We start from the raw sequence: 26,506 nt of genomic DNA, 5'->3' as shown, positions 1-26,506 counted from the left end.
CTCACTGAACAGATTAATGACACACTGCTGTGGACTTTTATTAAGTTTATAAATCTTTATGTAGAATAAAAACACTTTAAAATAATTTGAACACATGGATTGAATCAGCAAAAGCACTGGTGGTGCATTGTAGGATAGGAAAATCTATTATTGTCAAAAAGGATGTTGAAATATTCTAAACCAGCTTTAATAAAACATCAGGTGGTTGTTGTGTATATATATTCAAATAATAAAAAGAAATACATGCATAATCACACATAGTAAAATATGGAAGCCCATTTCCACTATATATGAGGGGGGGAAAGCTTTGGTAAATCATAATTACAGCATAAAAAGTCAATTATAAGATAAATTGAAGTGTTAAGTCGTAGTTATGAGTCGTAGTTATGAGATAAAATCTTTTGTGACATAAACCACAATTATGGCAAAAAGTCAAATTTATGTCAGTCTAAATTGACACAATAAGTGGAGATTATGTGATAGTCAAAATTATGACGCCTAAATTTTTACTATAATAGGTCAAAATTAGATTTAAAAAAATCATAATTATGACCAATTTAAATTGACAATGCTATAAAAGTTTAAACATAAGATGAAAAGTCTAATTTATGACAGGCTTGACATTGTGTCAAAACTGGCGAAAAGCCATAATTATAGCAAGATGAAATGGACAAATTTGTCAGTTATAACAAAAAAAGGATAATTAAGTCAGAATTATGTCAGTTACAACTATAAGATAAAAAGTCTAAATTTTGAAATCAAAAATCGTAAGTCAGAATTATTGTCAAAATAACTAATCGAAATGAGTCATAATTATGACAAAAATTGTTTTGCCGTAACTTTAACTATTAAAATCATAATTTTGAAACTCGTGATTTAAACTTTTTTTTTTTTTAATAATGATTTATCAAACCATGATGGTTTTTTAATGTCTAAAATGAGCATGCATAAATATACCTTGCATGTTTATATAGTGATTATATTAAATTTTTCCTTTCATTTGTATAAGTGGAAATCAACAGCGGTCTTTACTGTTACACAGGAACGATTGTTGCTAAAGATATTCTGAATTAATATAGTCTTTTTTTTTCAGACTTTTAAAGGATACATGGTAAAATACAACAGAAAGCTTGATTAATCAGAAAACCAGATAAATCATTTATTGAAAATGTTTGTTCTTATTGCTGGAGCATCAAATAAATGTATGACACACAGCCTAAATAACAGCCAACATTAATATCCTCACGGCTCCAGTGAGAGGAAAGCTCAGCTTCAGACTCTTGAACATTTTTCCCTTTCTTTTGTTAGCATGAACACATTTGAAATGCATTGCAATTATAAAAACCACATCGGAGTGTCTTTAAAAGATCAAAGGAGACATAAACCATGTTAAAAGCAGTTTTAGTGATGCACAATTACACGAGTGCTACAGTACATACAGTAGTGTGTTACACTGTCACAACTGCGTTTGCATTGTAAAGATGATCAAATATCACTTGGATATTTATAACAACCTGCAACAAGCAAGCTTTTGATTAGTCCGTACGTTACAGAAAAACACAATCACGGTGCATTTTTCTCTTTTATCAGAAATTGCTTGTGAAAGATAAACATCTGAATAAGTCATTTTCTGGCATCTCTTAATTTGTTAGTGCAAGAACACCATTTTACAAAAACTAAATAAAAAGTATGAATGACTTCCTGACTGTTTTAGTGAATATAATCTGCAAGATTTGCAGCAAACGTTTATACTTAAGAGTGAAATGTAATATGCAACTTAAGTGCAAACGTGAACCAGTGTTGACAGAATAATTCATAAAAACATTGCAAAGAGGCTGCGCTACAAATAATCCCCCGCCACTGAAGAAATGTGTCTATTTTTATCAGTCATTGTTTTCATTTCCCAGATTATTAAATAGGCCTAGATGTATTTCATATAATCTTTGTGTGGTAAATATTCTAATATCTAATAATTTACCTTGTAAAACCTGAAATATGAAATAATAGAAACCTTAAGAAAAAAATAAAAAAAGTACAGTATCATATGTGAAAAATCAGGTTTTTATGACTCCTATAATATGATATAGTGAGGATGTGGAGCTCAAACTCTGGGAGGAATAAAAAAAAAAACATTCAATGCAGATGCTGATATTTATATTACATAAAATGCATTTATCTCCCAATAATATGTCTTAGTAGGATGATATTTAAAGTTTGATTAGTTTTATGATCAAAGCTCTGTAGGTTTTATTGTGGGAGTAAAATATATAATGCAATGCAATAATATGATGATCAAATGTGAGTCAAATATGATCCATCAGGCTTTATTTGTTCATCTCTTAAACATGATTTTTCTAAAATATGGATAATTTAAGCAAACCTAAGTTTCCTCAAAGAGATGGCCACTGGAAAAAAAAAATACTATGGAAGTCAATGGCTACCGTCAACTATCAATCTTCAAAATACCTTCTTTTTGAAGAAGAAAGAAGTTCATCGAGGTTTACTCACGACAGGGTGAGTAAATTATGACAGGAATTTCATTTTTGGGTGAACTGTAACTAGCTAATACATATGGCCTCTTGTTATTATCATTATTATTATCATGGTGTCTTTTGACCAATAATTATCTTGTTAGTTACTAATGCATTCGAGTTTAATTTAGTGTGTAGCTTAATAAAATAAAATCATTATGCCACAATTAACTCATTTGTTGTTATTAATACGTTTATGTGATTTAGTATTAGTGCACAGTGCATTGTGGGAATTTTTAGTAACTTGACTGTGTCCTGACTACTGAACTAAACGCACCCGATTCATGTTACATAAAAACATTTCATATACGTCTTTGCCTAGTATTTACATTACAGATTATTTTGAATTATTATTTTTGTAATGCTTCTGCAGCGGTGGATTTTTTGTTTGTTTAACTCAACTCTGTGGACACAGACATTTTTTCACATTACACAATAAGTGTTTTAAAAAAGTAGCACTATTTACAGATGGTAAAAGGTGACGGTGCACATGCACACAGGATCCAGCGCACCGTTCTGGCACAGGCCTGTTTACAAAGAGAAAGAAACACAGTTTGGACCAATCAGATCTTATCTTAGGTATTACAGGAAATGTTTAAATGTACTTATCCTCAGACCATCCAAGATGTAGATGAGTTTGTTTCTTCATCAGAACAGATTTGGAGAGATGGAGCATTGCATCACTTGCTCACCAATGGATGCTCTGCAGTGAATGGGTGCCGTCAGAATGAGAGTCCAAACAACGGATAAAAACCTCACAATAATCCACAAGTGATCCACACCACTCCAGTCCATCTAACATATTTCTTTAGAGCTGTTTTTGCTTGATCTGTGCATATTTCTCTCCTGATTCAGAGTTTTTCACCGGAAAAAGCTGTATTATGCATTAAAGAGGACTTCAATTTTAGCGGGAATCAACAGTTTGAAGATAAAAATGCAGTTATGGATTTGTTTTTTATAATTACACAGCTTTTCATAAGATGTTAATTGATCTACTGGAGTGGTGTGGATTATTGTGATGTCTTTATCAGCTGTTTGGGCTCTCATTCTGACGGCACCCATTCACTGCAGAGGATCCATTGCTGAGCAAGTGATGCAATGCTACATTTCTCCATCTTGAATGGTCTGAGGGTGAGTGAGTTTTCAATTCTGGGTGAACTGCTCCTTTAAGAATATTAAAGTCAGTGGGAAATCAATATTATATCAGAATTTTACTTCCGTTATATTCACCTTCGTTTCATGCTGACTTAAAGGATTGTGTGTTAAGTGTATACATGTGTGAAGTACCTGTGAGTGTCTGAACGACTAGCTGCCATCTCATGTGAACAAACTGCAAAGACAAAGATAGAAAAAGAAGACATGGGTCATGAACAGAAGTGTAGAGCCAACGGTGCAAGGCCTCATTAAGAGTTGGCTTCACTCCATTGACTTTTCTAATAAAAACCAAAGTAGAGCTTTTATTTTTTTCTGCCAACTTAATAAATGGGGCCTTGCATTAGAGAAATCAGAACTACAGTCTATAGTGTGACTGACTGATTTCAGCTAGAGAGAGTGTGACTGATGTGGGATGCACAAGGCCAGCTGGGGGATCAGGGTTATGATGAGCACACGGTCCGAGGAGCTAAACGGGGCTAGAAGTGGGAGAGAGGAGCGGGGTTAAGATGACGATGAGCGTGGAGTGAGACACATTCACATTCACTGCAGAAGATCTCTGTGAGACTGGAACCGTGAGGATGTGTGTTAGAATGAGACTCTATGAAAGACGCTTACAAAAAGGCCATGCAATACTTATTAAATTATTTACTTTAATTTTTTTTTATTTTTATTTTTTACTTAAAATAAATGTTAACTGAAATGAAATTAAAATACAAAAAAAGTTGTTTTTTTTCCATTTAGTTGCTAAGAGAACCTTCAACCTTTTATCATTTTTATTCAGTTTAACCTGCACTAAAATAAAAACTGAAATAAAAAATAATGATGCAGAAAACTAATACAAATGGCAAAAAACACAAAGTTAAATTACTCGAACTAAATTGAAAATGGTAAATATAAAAATTTAAATTAAAATACTAATAAAAACTAATAGCATCTGAATTATATATTCAAACAACACTGGCTCCAAGAAGGAAAACAGTTCTTGTATTTGCACATAATTTAATACAGAAAACAATTTAACAATCTAAGCGATAGCTGAATTAAAAAAACTTTAGTATTTGATGTCATATATGTAGATGATTAGTATAATAAAAATAATGCAGAATCTTAAATATTTATATTTATTAACTTAATGTTTCTTTGTTTTTTCTTTATTTTACATAATGCACTTTAAACATATTTCAAAGTAATTATTAACTGACATAAAAAAAAATTTCAGCTAAGGTCAGCTAACTGCATTTATTACATATTTAAACTATAATACATTTTCATTTAATTGCAATTAACATGCACCGAAGTGTCTGAAAACGTCACATTCAGTTTGCACTTATGCATATTATTTTAAAAGGATGTTAATTCTGTAGGTATTTTAAAATTGGTACCAATTTATTTTAAGGTGTCCTTGTTACACGTTACATGTACGTACTATTATAATAACAATTAATTATGCATAATTACATGCAAGTAACCCTAAACCCTAATCCTAACCCTAACTCTACAGTAAGATGGTTAAACGTGTGAAAGTGAAACTGGTTTGTTGTAAGTGATTGATGAAAGATTACTGTGACGGCAGGACGACAAACACTGGCTTCCCTCAGTGGAGGAGGAACAGAGCGCTGATGATCTAGATTAGGAGAACACAGAGAGCACACACACAACACAAGCCGGCATGTTTCACACCCACCAGGCCAACCTCCCTCAGGAGTACACCGAGCCTTTCTTGCTGGAGTGGGACGGGGGGCGGCGGGCGACGAAAGAGGGGGGCGGCACCCTGATGAAGGCATGGGGGAGGAGAAGTGAGGTTGTGAGGTGAGTTGGCATGAATATGACAGAGAGGACGGAGGAGAGAGTGTGTGTGTGTGTGTGTGTGTGTGTCGCGAGGAGTTCAGATAGGAGTAAAATCACAAGAACTCTGCTTGTTTGCTGAAAATTTTTTGGGTGAACTGTTCCTTTAATGCATGTATGAATGCATTTTTTTTAAGTTTCAGTTTTAAAATAAATTTTTTAGATACTCCTTGCTGACTTCACTGACATTTAATGTTAAAAACTCAATCATTCATCAGAATTTATATATAAAGAGTTTTTGAAGCATTTCTTCTGCTGATGAACAAATAGAATTCGAAAGCACAAAATGCACATTATATATTTTGTAAGAAAGTTACATGGTAGAGCTTCGATCAAACATCATCTTCGTCTGATTCTTGTTTTGTCCACATGGTGGCACTTCTCGAAGCAAAAACAGCAAACTCGGAAAAGTTGTTTAACTCCAGTAACACGCTGCTTCATTAACAGTTTAAAAGCAGTGAGCCATTAAAGTGCATCATGAGTACAATGGAAGATGCACATGCATCAAGCACTGGGGTGAAAGAGAAAAGCTCAAGCAAAAGTAGAGCAGGGACAGAGACAACGTGTCGTGAGTTTGCATGTGTGTGTTCTTACCAGCTGGCTCTCACAGCTTCAATATCACTGATTAAATTCTGTGCAAGGCATATTCCAAATATCTGGAAAAAAAGAGAGAGAGGCATGAAGTAGAAGCAGAAGATGCGGTCAGCGAATGCAGATGAAGGCGATGGTTCTCACCTGCAGCAGAGCGATGCCGATGAAGATCCCAGCCACTACGGTCAGGTTGTCCTGTAGCCATCTCTCAAACTGCGGCACACAGCCTTTGACATGAATGTATGTCTTCTGCTCTGCATCCTAATGATGAACACGTGGGATCAGGATCAATGCTTTGTCCTCTTTTTACAAATGCATAGTATTAGTCTAAAATTTGAACACTTCTCATATCATCTTACAGACCTTCTATCTAAAGGATTATGCTTATGACTGTTTACCCACATACACACACACACACATACATATAAACACACACAAATATATATATATGTGCTATGTAAAAATTGATAGCCTGAATGCACTGTAAGTCGCTTTGGATAAAAGCGTCTGCTAAATGCATTAATTTAATTAAATTTAATATATATATATATATATATAATCATTGTAAAAAATGTTTTTTCAAAAATGCAAATAATACGACTCCAGCACTAACTTGTAAAAATTGCAAAAATTACAAGTACATTTAAAAATTAAATACTTTATTTCACACTTAATTCATTGTGTTACTAGCCATTTCTTTGTAATTAGTTGTGAAATTTCTGAGTGAAAACTGTTTCTATAAAAAAAAAATGTCTGTGTGTGTGTGTGTGTGTGTATAATGAAAATATTGTATTCTTTTTTTTAAATTTTTTTTTATTAAGATTTAGAATGTAAATATTATACATTTTTAAATTGGACCTGACAATGAAGAAAAACACATTGACAATACTGTTTATAAAGCATCTCAGGATGAAGTGTCTCTATGTAAAGCCAATAGTCCCGTTTGTTTGATTTCATTATCATTTTGAAAACAGCAAATAATAGAAAATATTAATAATAATGACTATACAATGAGAATAAATGTGTGACCAAACATTTTTTTTTACTGGTACTGTATATAATAAATGTACAAATATCTCAGTGTTAAAGTTAAACGAGATGCTTATATGATCCAGAGATGCTCACTGAAGTTGAACGAGCACTTAAGATAAAAAGAAAAATTCATTTTCAGATGTGAATTTTGATGAAATACTGCAAGTTAATGAGAAAAAAATTATACAGCATGTCATAATTTTTCTTCTGCAGCATTTCTGCTGTCACAATATTTGTCTTCACAATCGATTTCGATTCAAAAAATGTTTTTTTTTATTATTATAATTTTTGCTTTCTAGCATGACTTACTTTATACAAATATATAGCATAACCTTCCTGCTCTATTAATTTCCCATTCATTCATATTAGTTAATTTCTAAATTAACTTACTAAATTAGAATTTAAGTTTATAAATTATATTATTAAGAATTATTAAAAAATATATGCAAACTTTTATATGCGTGCATATTTATGCAAATACTGTACTAGGTAGAGTATTTTGAGTTACTTTATGATTGTTTATGAAATGAATAGTAGTGTCTTTCTTTTATATTTGAGCCAAAGCGGCCTTTACTTTAAGAGTTGAGCGGTTGATATATTGGCTCTCAGAAGCAATCAGAGCTGAAGTGGGGAAACACTGCCTTCATTCTGCATCAAATTGATGGAGGGAGTGTGAAAAGTCACAATACTGCGAGCAAGACTCACCGATTTTGCCCGAACATCATATCCACACTGTGTGTTGATAACATCTTCCTGCAAAACAGTCAAAGTCACTGATGTTTAATTAATGGAAGAAAATGGTAACATTTCAACTTAAAGGAAGTGTGCTGACCGTCAGAATAACTCAGTGTGGGTGGAGTGAAGAGATAAGACTGGAAATAGCAAACTCTAGGGGAGTTAGTTGGTCATTTTTCATAAGTTTTCCTCCTTACAAACTAATAACAGCATGTGCCTTTCATACGTTGAATCTCCATTCATTCATGATCGACCAATATAGATTTTTTTTATTACCGATACCAATTATTTGCATGTTTATGTCCCCGATAACCGATATGTAGATTTATGTTATGCTAAATTAAGTTTACTAACTACAGTAAATCAAGCATTGTTGTTGTCTCACCTACCCCAATTCTTAAAACACATACAAAATGGCAGCGTTTATCGGTTAATCCGATATCCGATTATGGTAAAATGCTTAAATATCGGGGGAAATATCTGTAAATCGTTATACCGGTCGATCTCTAATTTTCATGACTTCTAAATAGTCGAGTCTGAAATTTAGTTCTGAAAATCTAACCAGTGGTTCCAGAGATTTATAAACTCTTTATTTACTCCTTAAAAGTATTTAAACAGTTATAAACTTAAATAACTCTTTATTTAGTTCTGCTTTTCTAATTCTAACTAACAGTGAAAGCGTGACATTACTGTCAGCATTTCCCCTCACAGTGAAATGATGAGTCGCTGCATTCACAGAAGAGCTCATAATCGAATCTTTTAATGTCTATGGTGTTTATTTGTTATGAGTTAATAGCTCTTAATATGCTATCACTTCTTTCCTCATTGCTGTAGATGTTGTGCTTCCAGTGCTTGTTTATTGTCTGTGAAACGTTATTTTTACTCTGCTCACGTAGACCAAATCCTGTTTAATAGTTCCCTTTTGTTGCACTCTTTGTCATGGATTGTTTGCACTTTCCCCTCTCGTGCTTTTAGTCTCTCTTAAATCATGAAGCATGACAAATCATTGTGCTTAGAAGAAAAATAAAGGATTATTAGTGGAGCAAGATGATGAGTACTGTATCTGTGTGGCAACATTTTCAAACAAAGTCTCGGTTGCATCACATCACATTCACATTCGTTGCTTTCAGCTAAAATACTCTGGAGTCCTCGATCCATAATATTGCTTTCTCCAGTGAAAAAGTCGCCTCTTCTGAATAAGGAGGGTAATATGCACAGATCAAAAAACAGTCCAAACCAGTTCTAAAAACCGGTCTATAAATTAAAACATTGTAAAGTGAAATACTCAGTTTGTAGGGAAAAAAAAGAGCTAATTTGAAGCCATTTTAACTTTAAACCATCGCTTCTGGCCAAAATATGAGTTCATAATCCATAATAATGCTTCCGTCAATGAAAAAGTCCATCCCATGTTGTTCTCTCACTTCAAAGTCTACCCACATACTTGTTTACCACTGTGCATATTTCTCTCCTGATTCAGACGAGACAACTTTTTCATTGGAAAAAGCATTAAAAACAAAGGTTTGAAGGTAAACACATCTTAAAGGTGGATTGGTTTCTTGGAGTGGTGTGGATTACTGTAATGTCTGTATCAGCTGTTTGGACACTCATTTTGATGGCACCCATTCACTCCAGAGCGTCCATTGGTGAGCTGGTGATACAATGCTACATCTCCAAATATAATGAAGAAATAAACTAAAACCAATCTTGGATATCCTGAGGGTGAGTAAATTTTTTTGCAAATGCAGACACAGTTTCTACAAACTTCCAGTCCGATGCCATACAAATGAATCTCTTACCGCTGGGTCTTTGGTGCAACAGGAGAAGGGCACGCCACATTTTTCTCGGCTGGGGTTACTGTCCGTGCAGTTGAAGTAAACGTTGAGGTTCCAGTCATCTGCTCCAAACGCCCCACAGCATTCCCACTGCAAAAACACAAATATTGTGCATGCAATTACATTTCTTGAGTTTTGGAATGCACTTTAATCATAAAATTGAGATAGGATTCCAATAATTTGGATTATTGGACACATCTCCTATAGCAAGTAGGGAGAAAGCATTGAATGCATTAGACTGTATCGGTTTAATATACATCACCGTCACAGATGTGGCATAAATAACATGACTGATCTGCCTAATTCTGATCAAATTAAATCTGTCCTGAGGAAAGGCATCTGCTAAAAAAAAGAGATCTGCAGTAGTGAGCATAAAGCTGGAAACACGCACAGTAAAGCTGCAGTTGAAGTGCGGTGTTGAACTTTAGTAGGGTTTTGCACAGGAAACAATGTCTTCTGTATGCAAAGTGCAAACTTCTACTCATATCATTCACAGGAAAAAAGAGATTCCAGATTCCTTATTTGCTGTCTATTAATAGTTTGTAAGGTTATACTTAACAAACTTAGTTAAACTTGACTTTAGCTATAAGGTGGATTAAGGGATCTCAAACATGATTAAGCAGAATAAGGCATTAATATGTGCTTTATAACAGCTAATATGCTAGTCATATGCATGCTAATAAGCACCTAGTAAACAGTGAGAATTGTTACTTAAAATAAAGTGTTAACAACATTTTAATGGGTTAATTTATATTGATAAGAAATATAGAATATGATGAATAAATGAAAAAAAAAATGAATAAAAAAATGCAAGTGACTGGCATCATACCTTTTTCCACAAGAAATGCTTTTGAATATTAAAAAAATTACATGTGAAACAAACCACAAGAATATTGACTAAAATAACGAGCAATGATACGTTTGCACTTTGAACCTTGCAACATTCAAATCCAAAACATTTAAATGTTTTTTTTTGATTATATGTTATTAAAAGGCATGCCAAATCTACGGTAACTGACATTACTTAATATTATATTTTCTGCTATAGTTATGATAAATAATTGTAGGTACTTCGCAACACTGTAGAAGCTCTCGCAGAAATTAATTGAAACTTGGGGCAAAATGCCATCAAAATTAATAAAATTCAATATATGAGGGCAAAAACTGCCCTGTGTGAGCTCTTGTTTTTTATATTTACAACCTATGAAAATTTAAAGCAATATCACACATTAAATTGTTAATATTAGGTGAGTTTAGTAATAGTGTTAACAATATTGTCTGTTTTTGCTTTATATTTTATATATCTCTTTATATTTACATTTATGCATTTAGCAGACGCCTTTATCCAAAGCGACTTAGAGTGCATTTAGGCTGTACATTATTTTATTAACCAGTATGTTCTCCCTGGGAATCAAACCCACAACCTTTTGTGCTGTTAACGCAATGCTCCATCACTGAGCCACAGGAAAATTCAAAATATTATATAAAACATTAATATCCTATCATTATGCAACTATGATTGCAGTGCAAATGCATTCATGCCAACTCAGAGCTGCATTAAAGCATCTGTACATCTTACTATTCAAAGAAATGAAGAAACGTGATCTGAGTGTGTACTGACAGTGAATAGAGTCATCAAGTCATGCTTTTGATATGGTAACTTCTTCAGTAATGATATGTAATGCAGATAAACTGATATTTAGCTTTTTTTTCTCCTGTGTACACTCTATTTTCTCTTTTGTCTCGTTTACAACTTTCCTGATTTTCTCTTTCTAGTGTATTTTCCCTGCATCTTACATATTCCTGAGTGAAGTCGATGAGGTTCTGCAAGTCAATGTCATCTCTGTAGGCTCGTATGTTGTTGTTGATGAAAAAGTTGAGCTGATCTTTAATCCAGTCTTTAAAGACAAAGGCCAGGATACCGGTAGTCAGCTCCAGGAAGAAGATTATCCCCAGAAACACAGAGAACTGGGAGAGGAGAGAGACACATACACTTTACTACAGATATTAACACTCATTTTCCCTCTATACCTCACCTATTTCTTTTCTGTTGTGAATAATGAAATAAAATGCCATAATAATAATAATAAAAAGTAATTGCTTAAATACAAAAATGTCAATTAGACTGTAATAGTGCAAATTTAGTACATTTATTTTTCTATTATTGTTACCAAAATACATTGGCACCAGGAATTAAAACAATTATACAAACATACAGTGTTTAATTGCTTTATTACAGAAATGTCACTTAGTAACACTCTTTATTAATTACATACTTAGATTCTATAGTGTAAATTTATTTGTTAAATGATTTTAACAAATGCATTAATACTAGTTTGGTTAATAAATACATACAAAATGGTAAAAACATTTTTTTTAATTGCTTTAATATATATAAAAATTTAAAGAAAACTAATAAAAAAATTAAATGATTTTACAATAATTTGCATTAAAAGGTGTTGCATTTAAAAGTGACAAATAAAATATCAAATATATATATATTCTACACTCAGAAATAAGATACAAAAATTGTCACTGGGGCAGTACCTTTTCAAAAGGCACATCTTTGTACCTAAAGAGTCCATATTGGCACCTTAAAGGTACATATTAGTACCTAAAGTGTATAAAAGTGAACATTTTGAAAAGGTATTGTGGTAGCATTTTATTTTACAGTCCTGTTCCTCATTTACATACTATGTACTTATTATAGTAATTATGTAATAACTAGGTACTAACCCTGAACCTACCCCTAAACCTAACCCTACCCCATGTAGTTACCTTGTGTTACCAGAACTTTCTTAGATAAATACACTGTAGGTACACTATAAATACATGTTAGTACACGTACTGTAAAATAAAGTGCAACCGGTATGGTCCTTGTGACAGCTTTTGTACCTTTTTTCTGAGAGTGTATCTGTGTCTAAACTCTGTTTATACTATTTGAGCAATCTGTGCATTGCACTTTCTGGTAGATATTTGTCTCGCATCTATTAATAATTGCACAAACACCAATGCATGTACATGTAAAAAAAAAAAAGCACCTAACTAATCTGTTTTCTAGGAGGCTACACCTAATATGAATCAAAAGTTGAAAACATACAAATTTGAGCAGTAAGGTGTTTTCCCTCAGGGCCCCGATACAGCCAGCGAAACCCAGGATGAACATCACCCCTCCAACTACCACGAACAACCACACCGGATCAAATCCACCCATATCCGTGATGGACGAGATGTTAGACAGAACGCCCTGAAGAACACACGTAGATACAAATATTGGCAAATATTTCATTCTAAACAGAAACAGTGTAGTTTCAGTATGGCACAGAAATTGATTAAGCATACACAGACAAACAATATATCACAATAAGTATATGTGTATATATATATATATATATATATATATAGTATGGATTATGCATTAGACCGGGTTTTTCTCTCACCTTCTCACTCCAAGCCCATAATCCGATTCCAAGGAAAGCCATCCCGAGCAACTATAAAACAAGACAGATATAGCATTAATTCATTCAGACGTGATGAACATTTTTAGGAAAGCAAAGAAGATTAAGAAGTTTTTAAAGGTTGTAAAAGCCTAAAACACATTTTTAGATGTTACAGTATGCATGCATTGCACATGGTTGAAAACGTTGTCAGATATACTTATGCCTGATAATTCAATTTTAAATTACTCATAATAATTCAGTATGAAAGGGAACGTCTACTAAAAAGATGAAAATGAGGTCCTCCTTCACCCAGAAAACACAAGTGAAGAAGAATGTTGATAAACAAACAGCTTCAGTTACCATTGACTTTCACTTTTTTGGGTGAACTCCACTTCTAAGTGCTTATTTAACACACAAATGAAGGAAATTATATATAAATAAAAAAGGCCAGGCCAACCAAGTAATATTACCCTCTGATATGGAAATGTAAAAACGAATTGTTGTCCATTTTTGAGCATGTGACCAAAAGCATGAATCTTATTGTATGACCAGTGTTTTTCGTAGTGCAATGGAAAATAAATTAAACACCCCTTCTGTAGAAATTCTGTGTGAGTGACGAATGTTTACTCAAATTTTAATGTTCTTCTGCACAAGCCATAACTCTCAGTGGATGTAGAAGGTGTTTTGGTCTCGGTTTTTCTTCAATGTGTCGGTAAATAGCAATGCAACTTTTATCTGCTTATATGCAGCTCTTACCCAGATTAATATTCTCCAAAGTACACAGTAATGTTTCAAAACAACTTTCCCAGTGAGCCAATGCTGAACATTAGAGACAAAGAGTCACCGAGCATTTTATCAGATTCCCTCAGTCTGGCCAAACATTAGGTCATGACTAATAAGCACTGACTGTGAAGCGTGCCGACCTCCATATCTCACTCTTAAGGTCTTGTTTTTAACTTCAACAGCTTCTCATGTTTCACTCTCCGACACAGTTTCTGCAATCTGCTCTTAAATGGTGGAATCCGAGCAGACATCTGGTTCTTCCCATGAGACGTAGATAAGAACTGGAAAAGTTTGTACCTTATTCCTTCATAAACTCTGTTTATTTTATTCATTTTTAAATACATAAATGCTGTGTTCACATGAACTGTAATGCTTACAAAAAAAAGGGTGAGATTTGACATTTGTTCCTCTAGACACAACTGTACCAGTGGCAGATTTTGTATTGCTGAAATGGGAATTAATTTAAAGGAATAGCCCAATATGACACTGAAGGTCAAATTAAAGGAATGGTTCACTCAAAAATGTAAACTTGCTTAAGATTTACTCTCCCTCAGGCCATCCAAGATGTAAATGTGTTTATTTCTTCATCAAAACAGATTTGTAGAAATGTAGCATTGCATCACCGGCTCACCAGTGGATCCTCTAAAGTGAATGGGTGCCGTCCGAATGAGAGTCAAAACAGCTGATAAAAACATCACAATAATCCACAAGCACTACAGTCCTTTAGTTAACATCTTGTAAAGTGCAAAGTTGCTTGTAAGAAACAAATCCATCAAGACATTTTTAACTTCAAACCAAAATATGAGTTTATAATCCATAATTGTGAAAAAAAGTATAATTTCCTCTAGTGAAAAAGTGCATCCTCTGATGTCGTCTCACTTCAAAATCCATCCATATATTTGTTTAGAGCTGTTCTGGACGGTTTTCTATTGTAAATGGTGTTTGATCTGTTCATATTTCTCTCCTGATTCAGACGAGATGACTGAAGAAAGTGATATTATGGATAAAGGACTTGTATTTTTGCTGGAAGCAACAGTTTGAATGTAAAAAAAAAAAAAGTCTTAATGATGGATTTGTTTCTTATTAACATGCATCTTTTCACTTCGCAAGACATTAACTGTGGATTTATCAGCTGTTTTGACTCTCACTCTGACGGCACCCATTCACTGCAGAGGATCCATGTAATCTAAATTTCTCCAAATATGATGAAGAAACAAACTCCTCTAAATCTTTGATGATCTGATGGTGAACAAATTTTAAACAGAGTTACATTTTTAGGTCAACTGTTCCTTTAAGAGCAAAATAAAGAAAAAGAGAAGTTTGTGGAAACACACGGACCTGAACGTCAGCCAAGCCATTCTCCAAACTCATTATTGCTTTCAAACATGACATCTGTGTTTCAGTGGGGTCAAGACCTTTAGTCAGATCACCCTGTATTTGAGAAACCTCCAGAGTTTCATTCACTATTCAAGAAAGCATTCACAGCTACATCTCACCATGTCATTTAAGTGTAGAACCCTGTTTGTCCCTCATAACGCTCCATCGTTTCATCATCAGATCTCCCACTGCGCTCAGGACTGTGCCTCACACAAGGGTTGTTGTGTATGAATTATGCAGAACAACAGTACAGTGATTGTGGGTGTGGGGTCTTCCCAAATACAGTAGTTCTTTTATTAAAAAATGACCTCAGACTCGGACACTGTACAATCTGTCCAGTATTTAGACTTAACACACTGGAAAAATTACATGTGGGATTTACTTTCACTTCCAACATAAATTTCTAGTAAATTTCACAATTACTAAGAAATGGCAAGCAGCATTTGAATTAGATTAAATTTAGCACTATATATTTTCTTGTGAAACATACTCGAACAATCTTTGTTTTGTTTACAACTTTATTTTTTTAACAGTGATTAATATGATCACACTTTAGTTGAGGGACCAACTCTCACCTAGCATTAATGATGACTTTTGGCTAAACTCCCAATGATTTGCTTATTAATAGTCTGTTAAGGTACAGTAGCTGATAAGTTTAGGTATGGGATAGCATTAAGGGATCTAAAACATGGCAATGCAGAGTAAGGCATTAATATGTGCTTTATAAATACTAATAAACAGCTAATATGCAAGTAATATGCATGCTAATAAGCAACTAGTTAATACTGATCCCTAAAGTGTAAACTAAAGTGTTACCATTAATAATAAAAAAATAATAATAATTCCACACTGAATATATTACGTTTTGTGAAGGTGGACCAGAATACCCTGGTCTTACATATAGTGAAGCTAGTTGACCAGCACAGTATTTCTGTTAAAAGTAGTTAAGAAGCCTGAAGTTTCTCTCTCTCTCTCTTTCCAGAAGGGGTATAGAGTGCAGGAGAGATATGATTTGGTCTGAACCATTGCCCATCTAGAGATGTGCATCAAAACAGACTGGTGACGGTCTAAAGGCTCTTATCAGCACCATCAGTAGTTCGCCAATCTGTGGTCTAAATGTACAGTATTGTTCAAAATAATAGCAGTACAATGTGACTAACCAGAATAATCAAGGTTTTTAGTATATTTTTTATTGCTACGTGGCAAACAAGTTACCAGTAGGTTCAGTAGATTGTCAGAAAACAAACAAGACCCAGCATTCATGATATGCACGCTCTTAAGGCTGTGCAATTGGGCAATTAGTTGAAAGGGGTGTGTTCAAAAAAATAGCAGTGTCTACCTTTGACTGTACAAACTCAAAACTATTTTGTACAAACATTTTTTTTTTCTGGGATTTAGCAATCCTGTGAATCACTAAACTAATATTTAGTTGTATGACCACAGTTTTTTAAAACTGCTTGACATCTGTGTGGCATGGAGTCAACCAACTTGTGGCACCTCTCAGCTGTTATTCCACTCCATGATTCTTTAACAACATTCCACAATTCATTTGTACTGCTATTATTTTGAACAATACTGTATGTTATAGATCTCATTGCATATGTTTAAACACCCACATTTCATCATATCAACCAATGCACAAAACCATGTTCACACAATACTTCTTGTAACAATATGGAAAAGAGATCTCTCACTACTTCTGCTTCATTAAAAAATAGATATATTTTGTTGTTTTGTAAATTAAAGGATTTTTAAAATATAAAACTTTTTTTAAAAGATTATGTAAGTCATTTTGCTAATAGAGGGAGACCTTCAGTGTGACCCATTAAGGACAATTCAGTTTCTTGGGCTTGATTACAAAAACAGACAGAAGTTGTGTGGCGTACAAAGGCTCCATTCATCCCCATTCAACTTCGCACGGCACAATGGAGCGAACCGGAAAACATGCAGATTTTTCAGCATCCCAGAGTGTTGTTTGTGATATTAAGGCTGCACATACACCCATTTCTCGATGTCTCTGTGGACTGATACATGGATAAATTCATATTCCTTGGCTGTTTGCATGTGCTCATTAACCTTTCTAACTAAAGTAGTCTAAAAGGTATGGCATGAGCATCAGATTCAATCATGGAAAGACACTAAAGAGAATAAGAGAGAGACGCGATTTAAATTTTAGAGTGTTACAAGCTCTTGGTGCATAAAGAAGATTTGTAAAGTTGCAAAGACTAAAGTCTCAAATCCAAAGAGATCTTCTGTATAAAAGACTAAAAACAGCTCATTCTAACACGCCCCCACATGTCTACATCACCATGTGGGATCATTTGCATAACGCCGCCCAAATGTTCACGCAAAGAAAGAAGGCATAACTTTTATTTCCGCTGTTGCAGTGCCGCCATGTCGTGTGTGTGTTTCCTTGTGAAAGTGAAGCTATATATTGTACACACTTAAAAGATATATTTTTGTTTTATATATCCATGAATACATCGATTCGGGGGGTTTGTTTACGGCTTTATCTGAGCACCTTAAGAGGTGTCGGTAATGTCAGCTATACTGTACAAAACTATTGAGCACTGCACTCTGAGAAATGTCGTTTTTCATTATGTCATGTTTCAGTAAAATACTTTACGTGTTAGCTGTGTCACGAACCCCCAATGTGAACCCAAATAAAGAATGTGAAAAAATACAAAAAGCATCACTTGGGTGAAAAACAAAAAATTATGACCTCAGCATTCACTTATAGTGTAATATGTCATGGCAATTCTTCCTGAAATTATACAGATTCATTGTTAGAGTGTTTAATTAATAGAGTCTAGTCTAGAATGAAAAGACAACACAATTAATTTTTCCTTTAAAAAAAAGTTGTCAGCAATATTTTTAAGGAATAAATGAGTTCAACCAACCAGTAACAATGGATTGTGTTTTATGGGAAATAACAGCCTTTTTTGGCAATAAGTAACATGGATAATAACAAATACTGGTTTCAAAATCACTTTGTTTGAAATTTAAAAGAAACGTCGTATTTTTAAGAAATTTGTCTTTACAAACAAGATAATGTTTGTCTTTGTTGAAACATCACACCAAACTCAATTCTCTTTATTAGTAATGCCATTCAGCGATAGAAAATGTGCACTGAAGTTATCCCCTCATGTGCGGAGCAATATGAGACAACAGTAAACATACAGTAACTAATGTAGCAAGTGTATGAAGTTCATTGAGTTCTGTACAGTAAATGCTCAATAATAGCAACCGAACATCACAGAGCTCAATAAACTTTACTGCATCATGCTAAATAAAGGGAGGAGTTCGCAGAGATGTCATGGAAGAACCATCTTTGGTTCCCAACATAAGCTTTCAGAGAACAGTTCTTTAAAAAGAATAATCTTTCATTAGCGTGAAAAACATTTCAATAATCTTAAGAACTTTTTTTCTATATTCTGCTATAAAGAAATTTAGTGCAATGGAATTTTTACGTGGACGTTAAAGATTCTTCATGGAACCGACGATGCCAAAAAAAAAAAAAAAAAAAAAAGAACCTTTATTTTTAAAAGTCTAGGAATGTTGGAGTTGTATAATCAATTCAATCAATTCTCAATTCTTTCACTTCGGAGAAATCAAGGAAGTACCTCCGCAACAACATTTAGTCACTGGACACCATCATTATTATTTACCACTTGATTATAGATATCACAAATATGTTAGACATATTTGTTTAGTTCTAAAAAGGCCAAATAGCAATTCTGGATGCTCCAAAAGATCCTCAAAAGAATGCAACACTAAAATTTTTAGATGCACCTATCGATTGGCCAGTGATCGGAATCGGACGATTTTTCTAATCCGGGTTTATCAATCTCACTTCCTTCTGATTTCGAGCCAATCTGTTTTGTTTCCAGTGGCACAGGCAATAACGTCAGCTGCACATTCTCGCTCTCTTCTCTCCGACGACCCCTTCTCTCTCACACACGTCTCATTCGCTCCGGTTATATAGTGCTTGTGCTGTGCATTATTTTAGTAATTCCCGCAGGTTTCACGCTTGCACCAAAAGTGCGCGCACCACCACACAAGCTACGCTCAGTCTCAAACAGCTTCTGAGCCACAAATACGCTAAAACGTTCAAATACATACAAAATTGTCAAATTGCGCATCTTGGAAAGTACACGGTTAAACACAGTCAGTTTTGGGGTGTTAAACAGTTGAGAAAGAGTACAGTATATTAGGGCCGTGGATAAACTCTTAAAGGGACCACTGTCCAATATTCCTGCTGCTGTCTGTCATGTTAATCAACGAACAAAAGACAAAGAAAATCACTTTCCAGTCCCTCCAGGATTTCACAGAAATGTTTTAAAATTTTATGGCCTAAAAGTACAAATTTAGATGATTCCCAGATCTTTAGCAGGCGTCTTACAGATGTAATAAATATATTACATCTGATAAAATGTACTTTTATTACTGTCATTCATAATGTCTAAATATAATTTAATGAATACATATATATATATTAGGGAGTAAAACTTCTCTGCAGCCATCTACTATTGGTCATTTAATATCTTTTTTTTTTGTGTGTGTGTTTGCTTTCCTACATTATAAAACGTTTAGTTTTATACATGGGGAAAACCTATGAAATATTAATAAATATCATCACATTAAAAATAACTTGCAAATTACCAAATTTGCAAGTTATTTTTAATGTGATGATATTTATTAATCTTTCATAGGTTGAATACTTAAATCTTTGAAGTGCTGGGGAAAATTGTGTGAAGCATTTAAAAACACTCTAAAACATTAGACCCTTTCTGCCACAAGTTGTTCCTATAGTTTTACTGTGTTAAATCAATGGGGAACGGTGGAGGAGATTTGTGTTTATTGAACAAAGTTTTTCCTGGTTTCCACATCAGTGGCGTTTGTTCTGATATCTGTATCTTTAACAGAATTCTGTTCTGAATTTGAATGCTTCCACAAGAATGAACAGAGATGCTTTCTTCACTGTATTTCCCAGCGCTGTGTATATCAGTGTTGTGTGATCGAGGTCAGCCCGCAGCTGTGGCTCGAGCAGATAATATTGATGATAGATTGTGCTGTCTAGCCCAAACTAATAGCGCAGATTCGTTCCACTTTCAGTTCATTTATCCAGTGTAGCTCTTGTACATCGGTCATGATGAGAACACAAGGCTGTTCATTCAGTTTCTGAGAACAACCTTTCAATGGCTGAATGCGCATTGCGATGATGTCACGGGACGCGTCTAAACCCAAATTCTGCTAAAAAATTTAAATTTGGTGATCGCAAAATCGCTAAATCCTGGAGGAGACTGACTTTCAGCTCTTTCCTGAATACTAGACGTGCTGGTACTCTGTAATGCGACACATCATGGTAATGAATATGCACAAAATAAAAGCACATTCACTCTCTGACAACAGAGGGCGCTAAACTGCAGAAAGTGCAGTCCTTACCCTGGAAACCCCATAAATGAAGCAGCTGCACTACTTTCTTAAACTTATGTAAATATATTTAAATAGCCATTCAGATTTGTGTATTCACTACGATATTCTTCACAGTGCTAAATACTTAAATATTTAGACTTAATCGGCTATTTATTTTCAAACTTTTTTTTTTTTTCATTTTAATCTGGACTACAACATGTCCTAGATATTGTTTGAAAGTCTTTTGATTCTTTATTGTTCATTCTCACTTTACATTAAGGCTTCATTAGTTAACATAAACTGCCAATTAAAATTTCTTCTGCACATTCATTAATCTTAAGTATTCCAACATTTAATAACAGGTTGTAAAAATCAAGGTTGTAGCTAGGTTATTTAATGAGCTAACATAAACTAAGACTTGTATTTTTAACAAAGATTAATAACTTCTGAAGAAAATGTAGCTATTGCTCATTGTGAATGTTAATAGTTAACTAATGAGGTCTTATTGTAAAGTGATACCTATGTGTCTTTATCGTTTTGTGCACTTTAATCTGTGTAAAACTTTTAACTTAATATATTTTTCTGTATTGCTTAACTGTATTGAAGTTATTTTTGTTATAAGAAAAAAAGTTATTAAACCTGTTTTTTGTAACTAAATTTAAATACTGTGTACCGTGATAAAGCGTGAGCAATTAATCGCAACATGAACATTTGATATCGACATATCCCTACTGAATACATTTTATGAGTTTAATGTTAAGCATTAATTTGGATTACATTTTTACAATGAAGACTACAGAAATTAAATTTGATAAAATTTTACAATTGATTATTTTAATTTCTGTACTATTTCTTTCCGAATAAAAACTCATAGCTCTCTTTGTTCTATTGCATTTACTTGTGCTGTTGTTTGCAATTTTGTTTTCTTTGTTATTTTATTACTGACTTTTTAATTGTGTTTTTTTTTATGAGGTGGTGAGTTTGGGGTAGGACTATGGAATAATAAATAATTTAAAAAAATAAATAAAATAATAATTGTATCTGATTAGGTATATTAATGCACAAAATTAATTGCAAATCTATTAGTGTCAGACTTCACCATGATAAAAAAGTATAGGTACAGCAACATCACTCTTTGTCTTTGTACTTGATATTATTTTAGGGACAAAATTTCAAAACTATAATTTGAAGCAGGGGGAATATTATATAAAAGGTTTAGACGCCAAGTTACAGTGTTACTCCCGGGTCTTTCAGTAGGCTTCCTGCATTTGTATAGTCACGATGTGATCTCTAGTCAGTCCAGTTACTGTCCTCAATCCGGGACACACACAGATGCATGTGTTCGTCCATACAGTCAGACAGCTCAAAGCATTGCTTCACAGAGAGAAAGCCGATTATCTGAAGTACGCACTTGACTTGTCATGAACATCGGAGATAAATCGCGATGATATGAGTTTATATTAACACAAACACAGGACCGGAGGCTTCTGCATCCCTCTCAACCCGAGTAATCGATCAACTGTGCCGGTCTTGTGCAGAATAAACCGGCTTGTTTCACACAAACGAACAAAGGAGCTGCATCGACTGCGTGCGCACGTTCCACACTCGCATTCACGAGCAATGACAGAAAGAAACACCGACACATTAGAAACAAAGCCACGGTGCTACAAACACACGCTCTTACCCAAAATATGATGTTAAATCCAAATATGAAATATTTGATGCAGCAGCTGACTTCTTGACCCTTGTAATGCATTCCTGACATCATTTGGCTCGTTTTCTCCAGAAGCAAACTACTGGGTCACATGAAACAGCGCGAAGCAGGTTCAGTTTATTATTCCGTTTTTAGGAGGATCGATGTCAAAGTGTCCCAGCAATGTCATTATCCGCATAAAAGAAACATAATGCTGAGCAGCTTCAACAGCGCCTAAATCAAGCACAAGGCTGACTGTCATTTAGAAACTACCCCGCTGACCTTAACCCAGTGTATCAATCTCGTAATAACAGCCGCTTCTTCTCCGTTAGTATTTCACGTCGCTCTTTTTTTCACTTGATATGGCTGCTTTTGATTGACAGCGCTGGTAACCAATCAGCTATCGCGCCTCAATCCCCCTCCATTAGGATTCTCACAGGCACGCGCATAAGTAGTTTTCGCTAAACTGCGCGCGCGCTCAATTTATTGGCTGTCGTTTGTTGCACGGTTTTGGTCTGTAAAAAAGTGAATTTTTAGAACGATCGCTTTTTTTTTGTAAAATTCATTTTAAAAAAGTGAAATAACAGCCGGAGAGACGAAGAAAAAAAATATGCTTTTCATAATAATGTAAACATAAATTAGGTTATACCTATTCCATCATATATTATGCGGGCCTATATAACCATAAAATAAATCCTATGAAATAAAGCCCACTCACACTTTACAGGGAAATTTTACTGAACAGATTGTATCGGTTTCATTTTCCCAAAGCATCAGCTGTTTCCAGGAAAGACACAGATTTTTTTTTTTCAAGCTGAACACCATGGTCTCAAATTCAAAACTGACATCCATATGGCCTATACAGCTTTTATTTGTTATTAATAATTACATAACTCAGTCATTTCGTGAAACAACATGCTGTAGATGAACATTGAAAGTAACACTTCCTTCTTTTTCTTGCTCTATTATGACATCATGTGGCTAAATGTACTGTAGCCTACATTACATTTCTAAATATATAAAGTTCCAGGAAACCCCCAGACATTTTAGCATGACTTCAAGATAGTGATTCACACCAGGAATCCTAAAAAAATATTCCTGAACTGAACATTTTGTGAAGATAAATGAATACCCCCTGGTTCTTGTGCATCTACTTCCCGAGCGACAGTAAACTTCTGCAAAGTCCAAACAGCTGATAAAAACATCACAATAATCCACAAGTAACAAGGCGATTGTTGTTATCCTCTCACATCAGAATCCACCAAGACAATCCAGACAAGATTATTATTTATTTTTTACTGGAGAAAGCAATATTAATATAATATGAAAACAGCTTCAAGGTCAACATCGGTCACAACTGCGTATTAGAAACAAGTAGTACTCACAACTGTCATTCACAAGTATAAAAAGTGCAAAGAAGACTGAATGCACCTTTGTAAAACATTTTCTCCTTCCATAGTGTCTCTGAATAGTCATGGATGATTTCTTTCAAACAGGTTCCTCTGAAGAGGCAGAAAAGAAAGGACATAATTATTTTATTCTATTATATACAATGAATATATAATATAGTAATTATTAGCTAAATCAGTGCTGCTAACCATAGACGAGTATTGAGGAAGAGAAGCTGCTTTGAAAGTGTATGCCACAAGCTATCCGAAGTAGTTAAACTATTGTCAAGCCAATGACCTTAAACTTTCAACAGGTACATTTATATTAAATACAATAAACACAGCCTTACACTACGTAACTGAATGGACAAAATAATAGGCCTAAAGGGACGTTATAGGTGAATCGTTTTTAAATGAACTAACAGCATGACACATCAGAATGAATCGGACTTTCGAAGGAAAGCCCCATTTGTACCGACTGGAAAGAATCGGAAATTTCCAGTCTACATTTGAGGACCGTTAAGAATCATGTGATTTACCAGAAATAATCGGACTCTCCGTTTAAAAGTAAAACTTTTAATTTGAAATGATTGCAAAGTGCACTTTGTAAAATTAAGAAAAATGTAAGTCATGAAATTACGTCTCTCTTTTATTTCAAACATCAATATTCTATTATCTGCAAGTAGAGTTTTTACGTAAATATATGTATACTTTTAACCTTTGAAGTGCATTCAAAACCATTACATGCACCTCTTTCTCACGAGGAGGGCGACCAGGCCTCATTGTGCTCAAGGTTGTCCTGAACTTCGTGCTTCTCCACAGTGGTGCAACAAAATATTCTGTGGGTTTATGATGCTCTAAAAAAGGGTTTGTAACCCTTTGCAGCATCATTTGTTCAACAAGAACAGATATTTTAATGAGACATTTTTAAGAGCTGCTTGTGTTTTGTCTTTTTCTCTGACTCTTTATGTTGAGTCAAACCCTGTTTTTACCTCTATGAAATTTCATGCCATTACAAAAAAAAAAAAAAAAGCACAGACTGATTACATTTTGTTTTTTAAGACTCTGTGGCATGTTTTTGACTTTGTTTAACCCAGGGATGTGGAAAAATCTTAGAGAATTGGAGTTTCCAATGGAGAAAGACAGCTGGAAGAAAAGAGGAGAGGCCTTTAAAAGAAAACATGTTAGTGAGTAAACAATGACGGATGAATTCCAGATGTTTTGACGCTAGTAAAATGCGACACAATTAGCTCAGATACACAGAAATGCACTGCACAAGTCTGCTGGATATTTCATTGTTTTCCTTCGAGGTGATTTGTATAATTGGAGTACCAAACATGAACAAAGGACAGCCTCAATCTCCAATCTTGTCATTCAAGGTCCTAGAGATTGTTTAGGGTCAAAGGTCATCTTTTAAGTAAACTCTCACTTCAGAGGAACTGGGCTTGGAAGGAGTTGTGCCCCATCACTCAACGAACATGTCAGAGAGAGGTGATGGAGAAGTTTTAGCCTCAAACTGAGGACCATTTGATTTCCAAAATTCCTTCTTTTGCAGGTTAATTATTATGGATTAATGGGAAAGCTGCATCTCATTTATCTATTTATGTCATTCTTAAATTGTGAATCCTATAAAAAAAAACACCTAATGATCCTGTCTGGAAGATATTTCATCACTCACCTGTCTGACCACACCAAACCCATCACCTCCTTAACCTGGATGGATCTCCGAACTCCAGCCACACACAGCGCAGAAACTATGAGGTAATGAAGCCCACTTTAGCATACTTTTAAAAAGAGTTCTTATTACAGAAGTAATATACACTTTAAAAAATGTCTGTGATTTTAACGGTAAAATAATGTGGTAATGCTACAGTACAAACCTGTTATAATGGTTAACGGTAAGTACAGTTCCTGTAAAATTTACAAAGTAAAATTTCTCAGAATTCTTGGCGTTGAATTTCATATTTTGTTTAAATTTGATGTTTTTTCTTTGAAATAATAGTTTCTTCTCAGTTTTTTCTTGTCTGTTATGTTAATTAGGGTTGTATGTTACAGTAAATTGTGGGCAAAGCAAAATTCCTCATCCTCTCTCAATCACTTATCCGAACGTAGACTCCCCGCTTTTTCTAGGTGAACTCTCGTTTGAGAAAATAAAACCTCTCGCCTCCTGTTATACGGCCTGGGCAGCTATTCCAGGAATCTCGAGATGGGTTTTGGAAGCATTTGGACAAGGCTACTTGTTGCAGTTTGCTCGCAGACCTCCCCGCTTCAGAGACGTTGTTCATATTTCTGTCTCGGACGACGGAGTTATTGTTCTCTGGCAGGAGCTGCAAGAACTGCTTGCAAAAGGTGCTGTGGAAATAGTGCCCCCAGTGAACAGTGAGTCAGGCTTTTTCAGCCGCTATTTCCTTGTCCCAAAGAAAGACTTCTCTGAGCACAGAAATAACTCCTCTCACTAAGGCGGTTCGTGTTCCAGGCAAGATGAACCTGGGAGCGGACTTGCTGTTCAGAGGCAAAGTAGCCCCAGGCTATTGGGCATTGCACCCTCAGATGGTACAGTGAATTTGGGCGGTCTTTGGGGAGGCAGAGGTCGACCTCTTCATCTTGGAAGAAAACTCTCATAGCCCAACATTTTTCTCAATACAGTGAGATGCCCTGGCCTATGACTGGCCCAAAGCTAGTCTGTTTG

General features: G+C 34.6%; 1 protein-coding gene across 2 annotated transcripts; it reads right to left on the bottom strand.

Annotated features, from left to right (window-relative positions):
* Positions 1-1,134: 1,134 nt before the first annotated feature.
* Positions 1,135-22,797, bottom strand: LOC128016467 (tetraspanin-5). Of its 2 annotated transcripts, XM_052600988.1 has the most exons (11): positions 22,421-22,797; positions 13,162-13,212; positions 12,822-12,968; positions 11,519-11,689; positions 9,686-9,811; positions 7,860-7,907; positions 6,267-6,383; positions 6,126-6,187; positions 5,371-5,457; positions 3,819-3,861; positions 1,135-3,058 (listed from the first exon to the last, which is right to left on the bottom strand). In XM_052600988.1, exons 1-9 carry the CDS (start codon positions 22,502-22,504, stop codon positions 5,385-5,387), a joined length of 879 nt encoding a protein of 292 aa, XP_052456948.1. In that variant the 5' UTR covers positions 22,505-22,797; the 3' UTR covers positions 1,135-3,058; positions 3,819-3,861; positions 5,371-5,384. The 2 variants fall into 2 exon arrangements, with proteins under 2 accessions (XP_052456948.1, XP_052456949.1); XM_052600989.1 differs by lacking the exon at positions 5,371-5,457.
* Between the last annotated feature and the right edge of the window lie 3,709 nt (positions 22,798-26,506).

This window comes from Carassius gibelio, chromosome A7, assembly GCF_023724105.1.
Source record: "Carassius gibelio isolate Cgi1373 ecotype wild population from Czech Republic chromosome A7, carGib1.2-hapl.c, whole genome shotgun sequence".
Taxonomy (NCBI): Eukaryota; Metazoa; Chordata; class Actinopteri; order Cypriniformes; family Cyprinidae; genus Carassius; species Carassius gibelio.
This window is presented reverse-complemented; position numbering and strand designations above follow the sequence as displayed.

Bases quoted from the DNA above. Each gene is read 5' to 3' on its own strand.
- LOC128016467 (XM_052600988.1), bottom strand. From the start codon at position 22,504: ATGATGTCAGGAATGCATTACAAGGGTCAAGAAGTCAGCTGCTGCATC. The intron at 12,969-13,161 runs GTGAGAGAAAAA...TGTGTTCTTCAG, and splicing joins TATGGGCTTGGAGTGAGAAG to GGCGTTCTGTCTAACATCTC. The intron at 5,458-6,125 runs GTAAGAACACAC...TGCCTTCATCAG, and splicing joins GAAGCTGTGAGAGCCAGCTG to GGTGCCGCCCCCCTCTTTCG.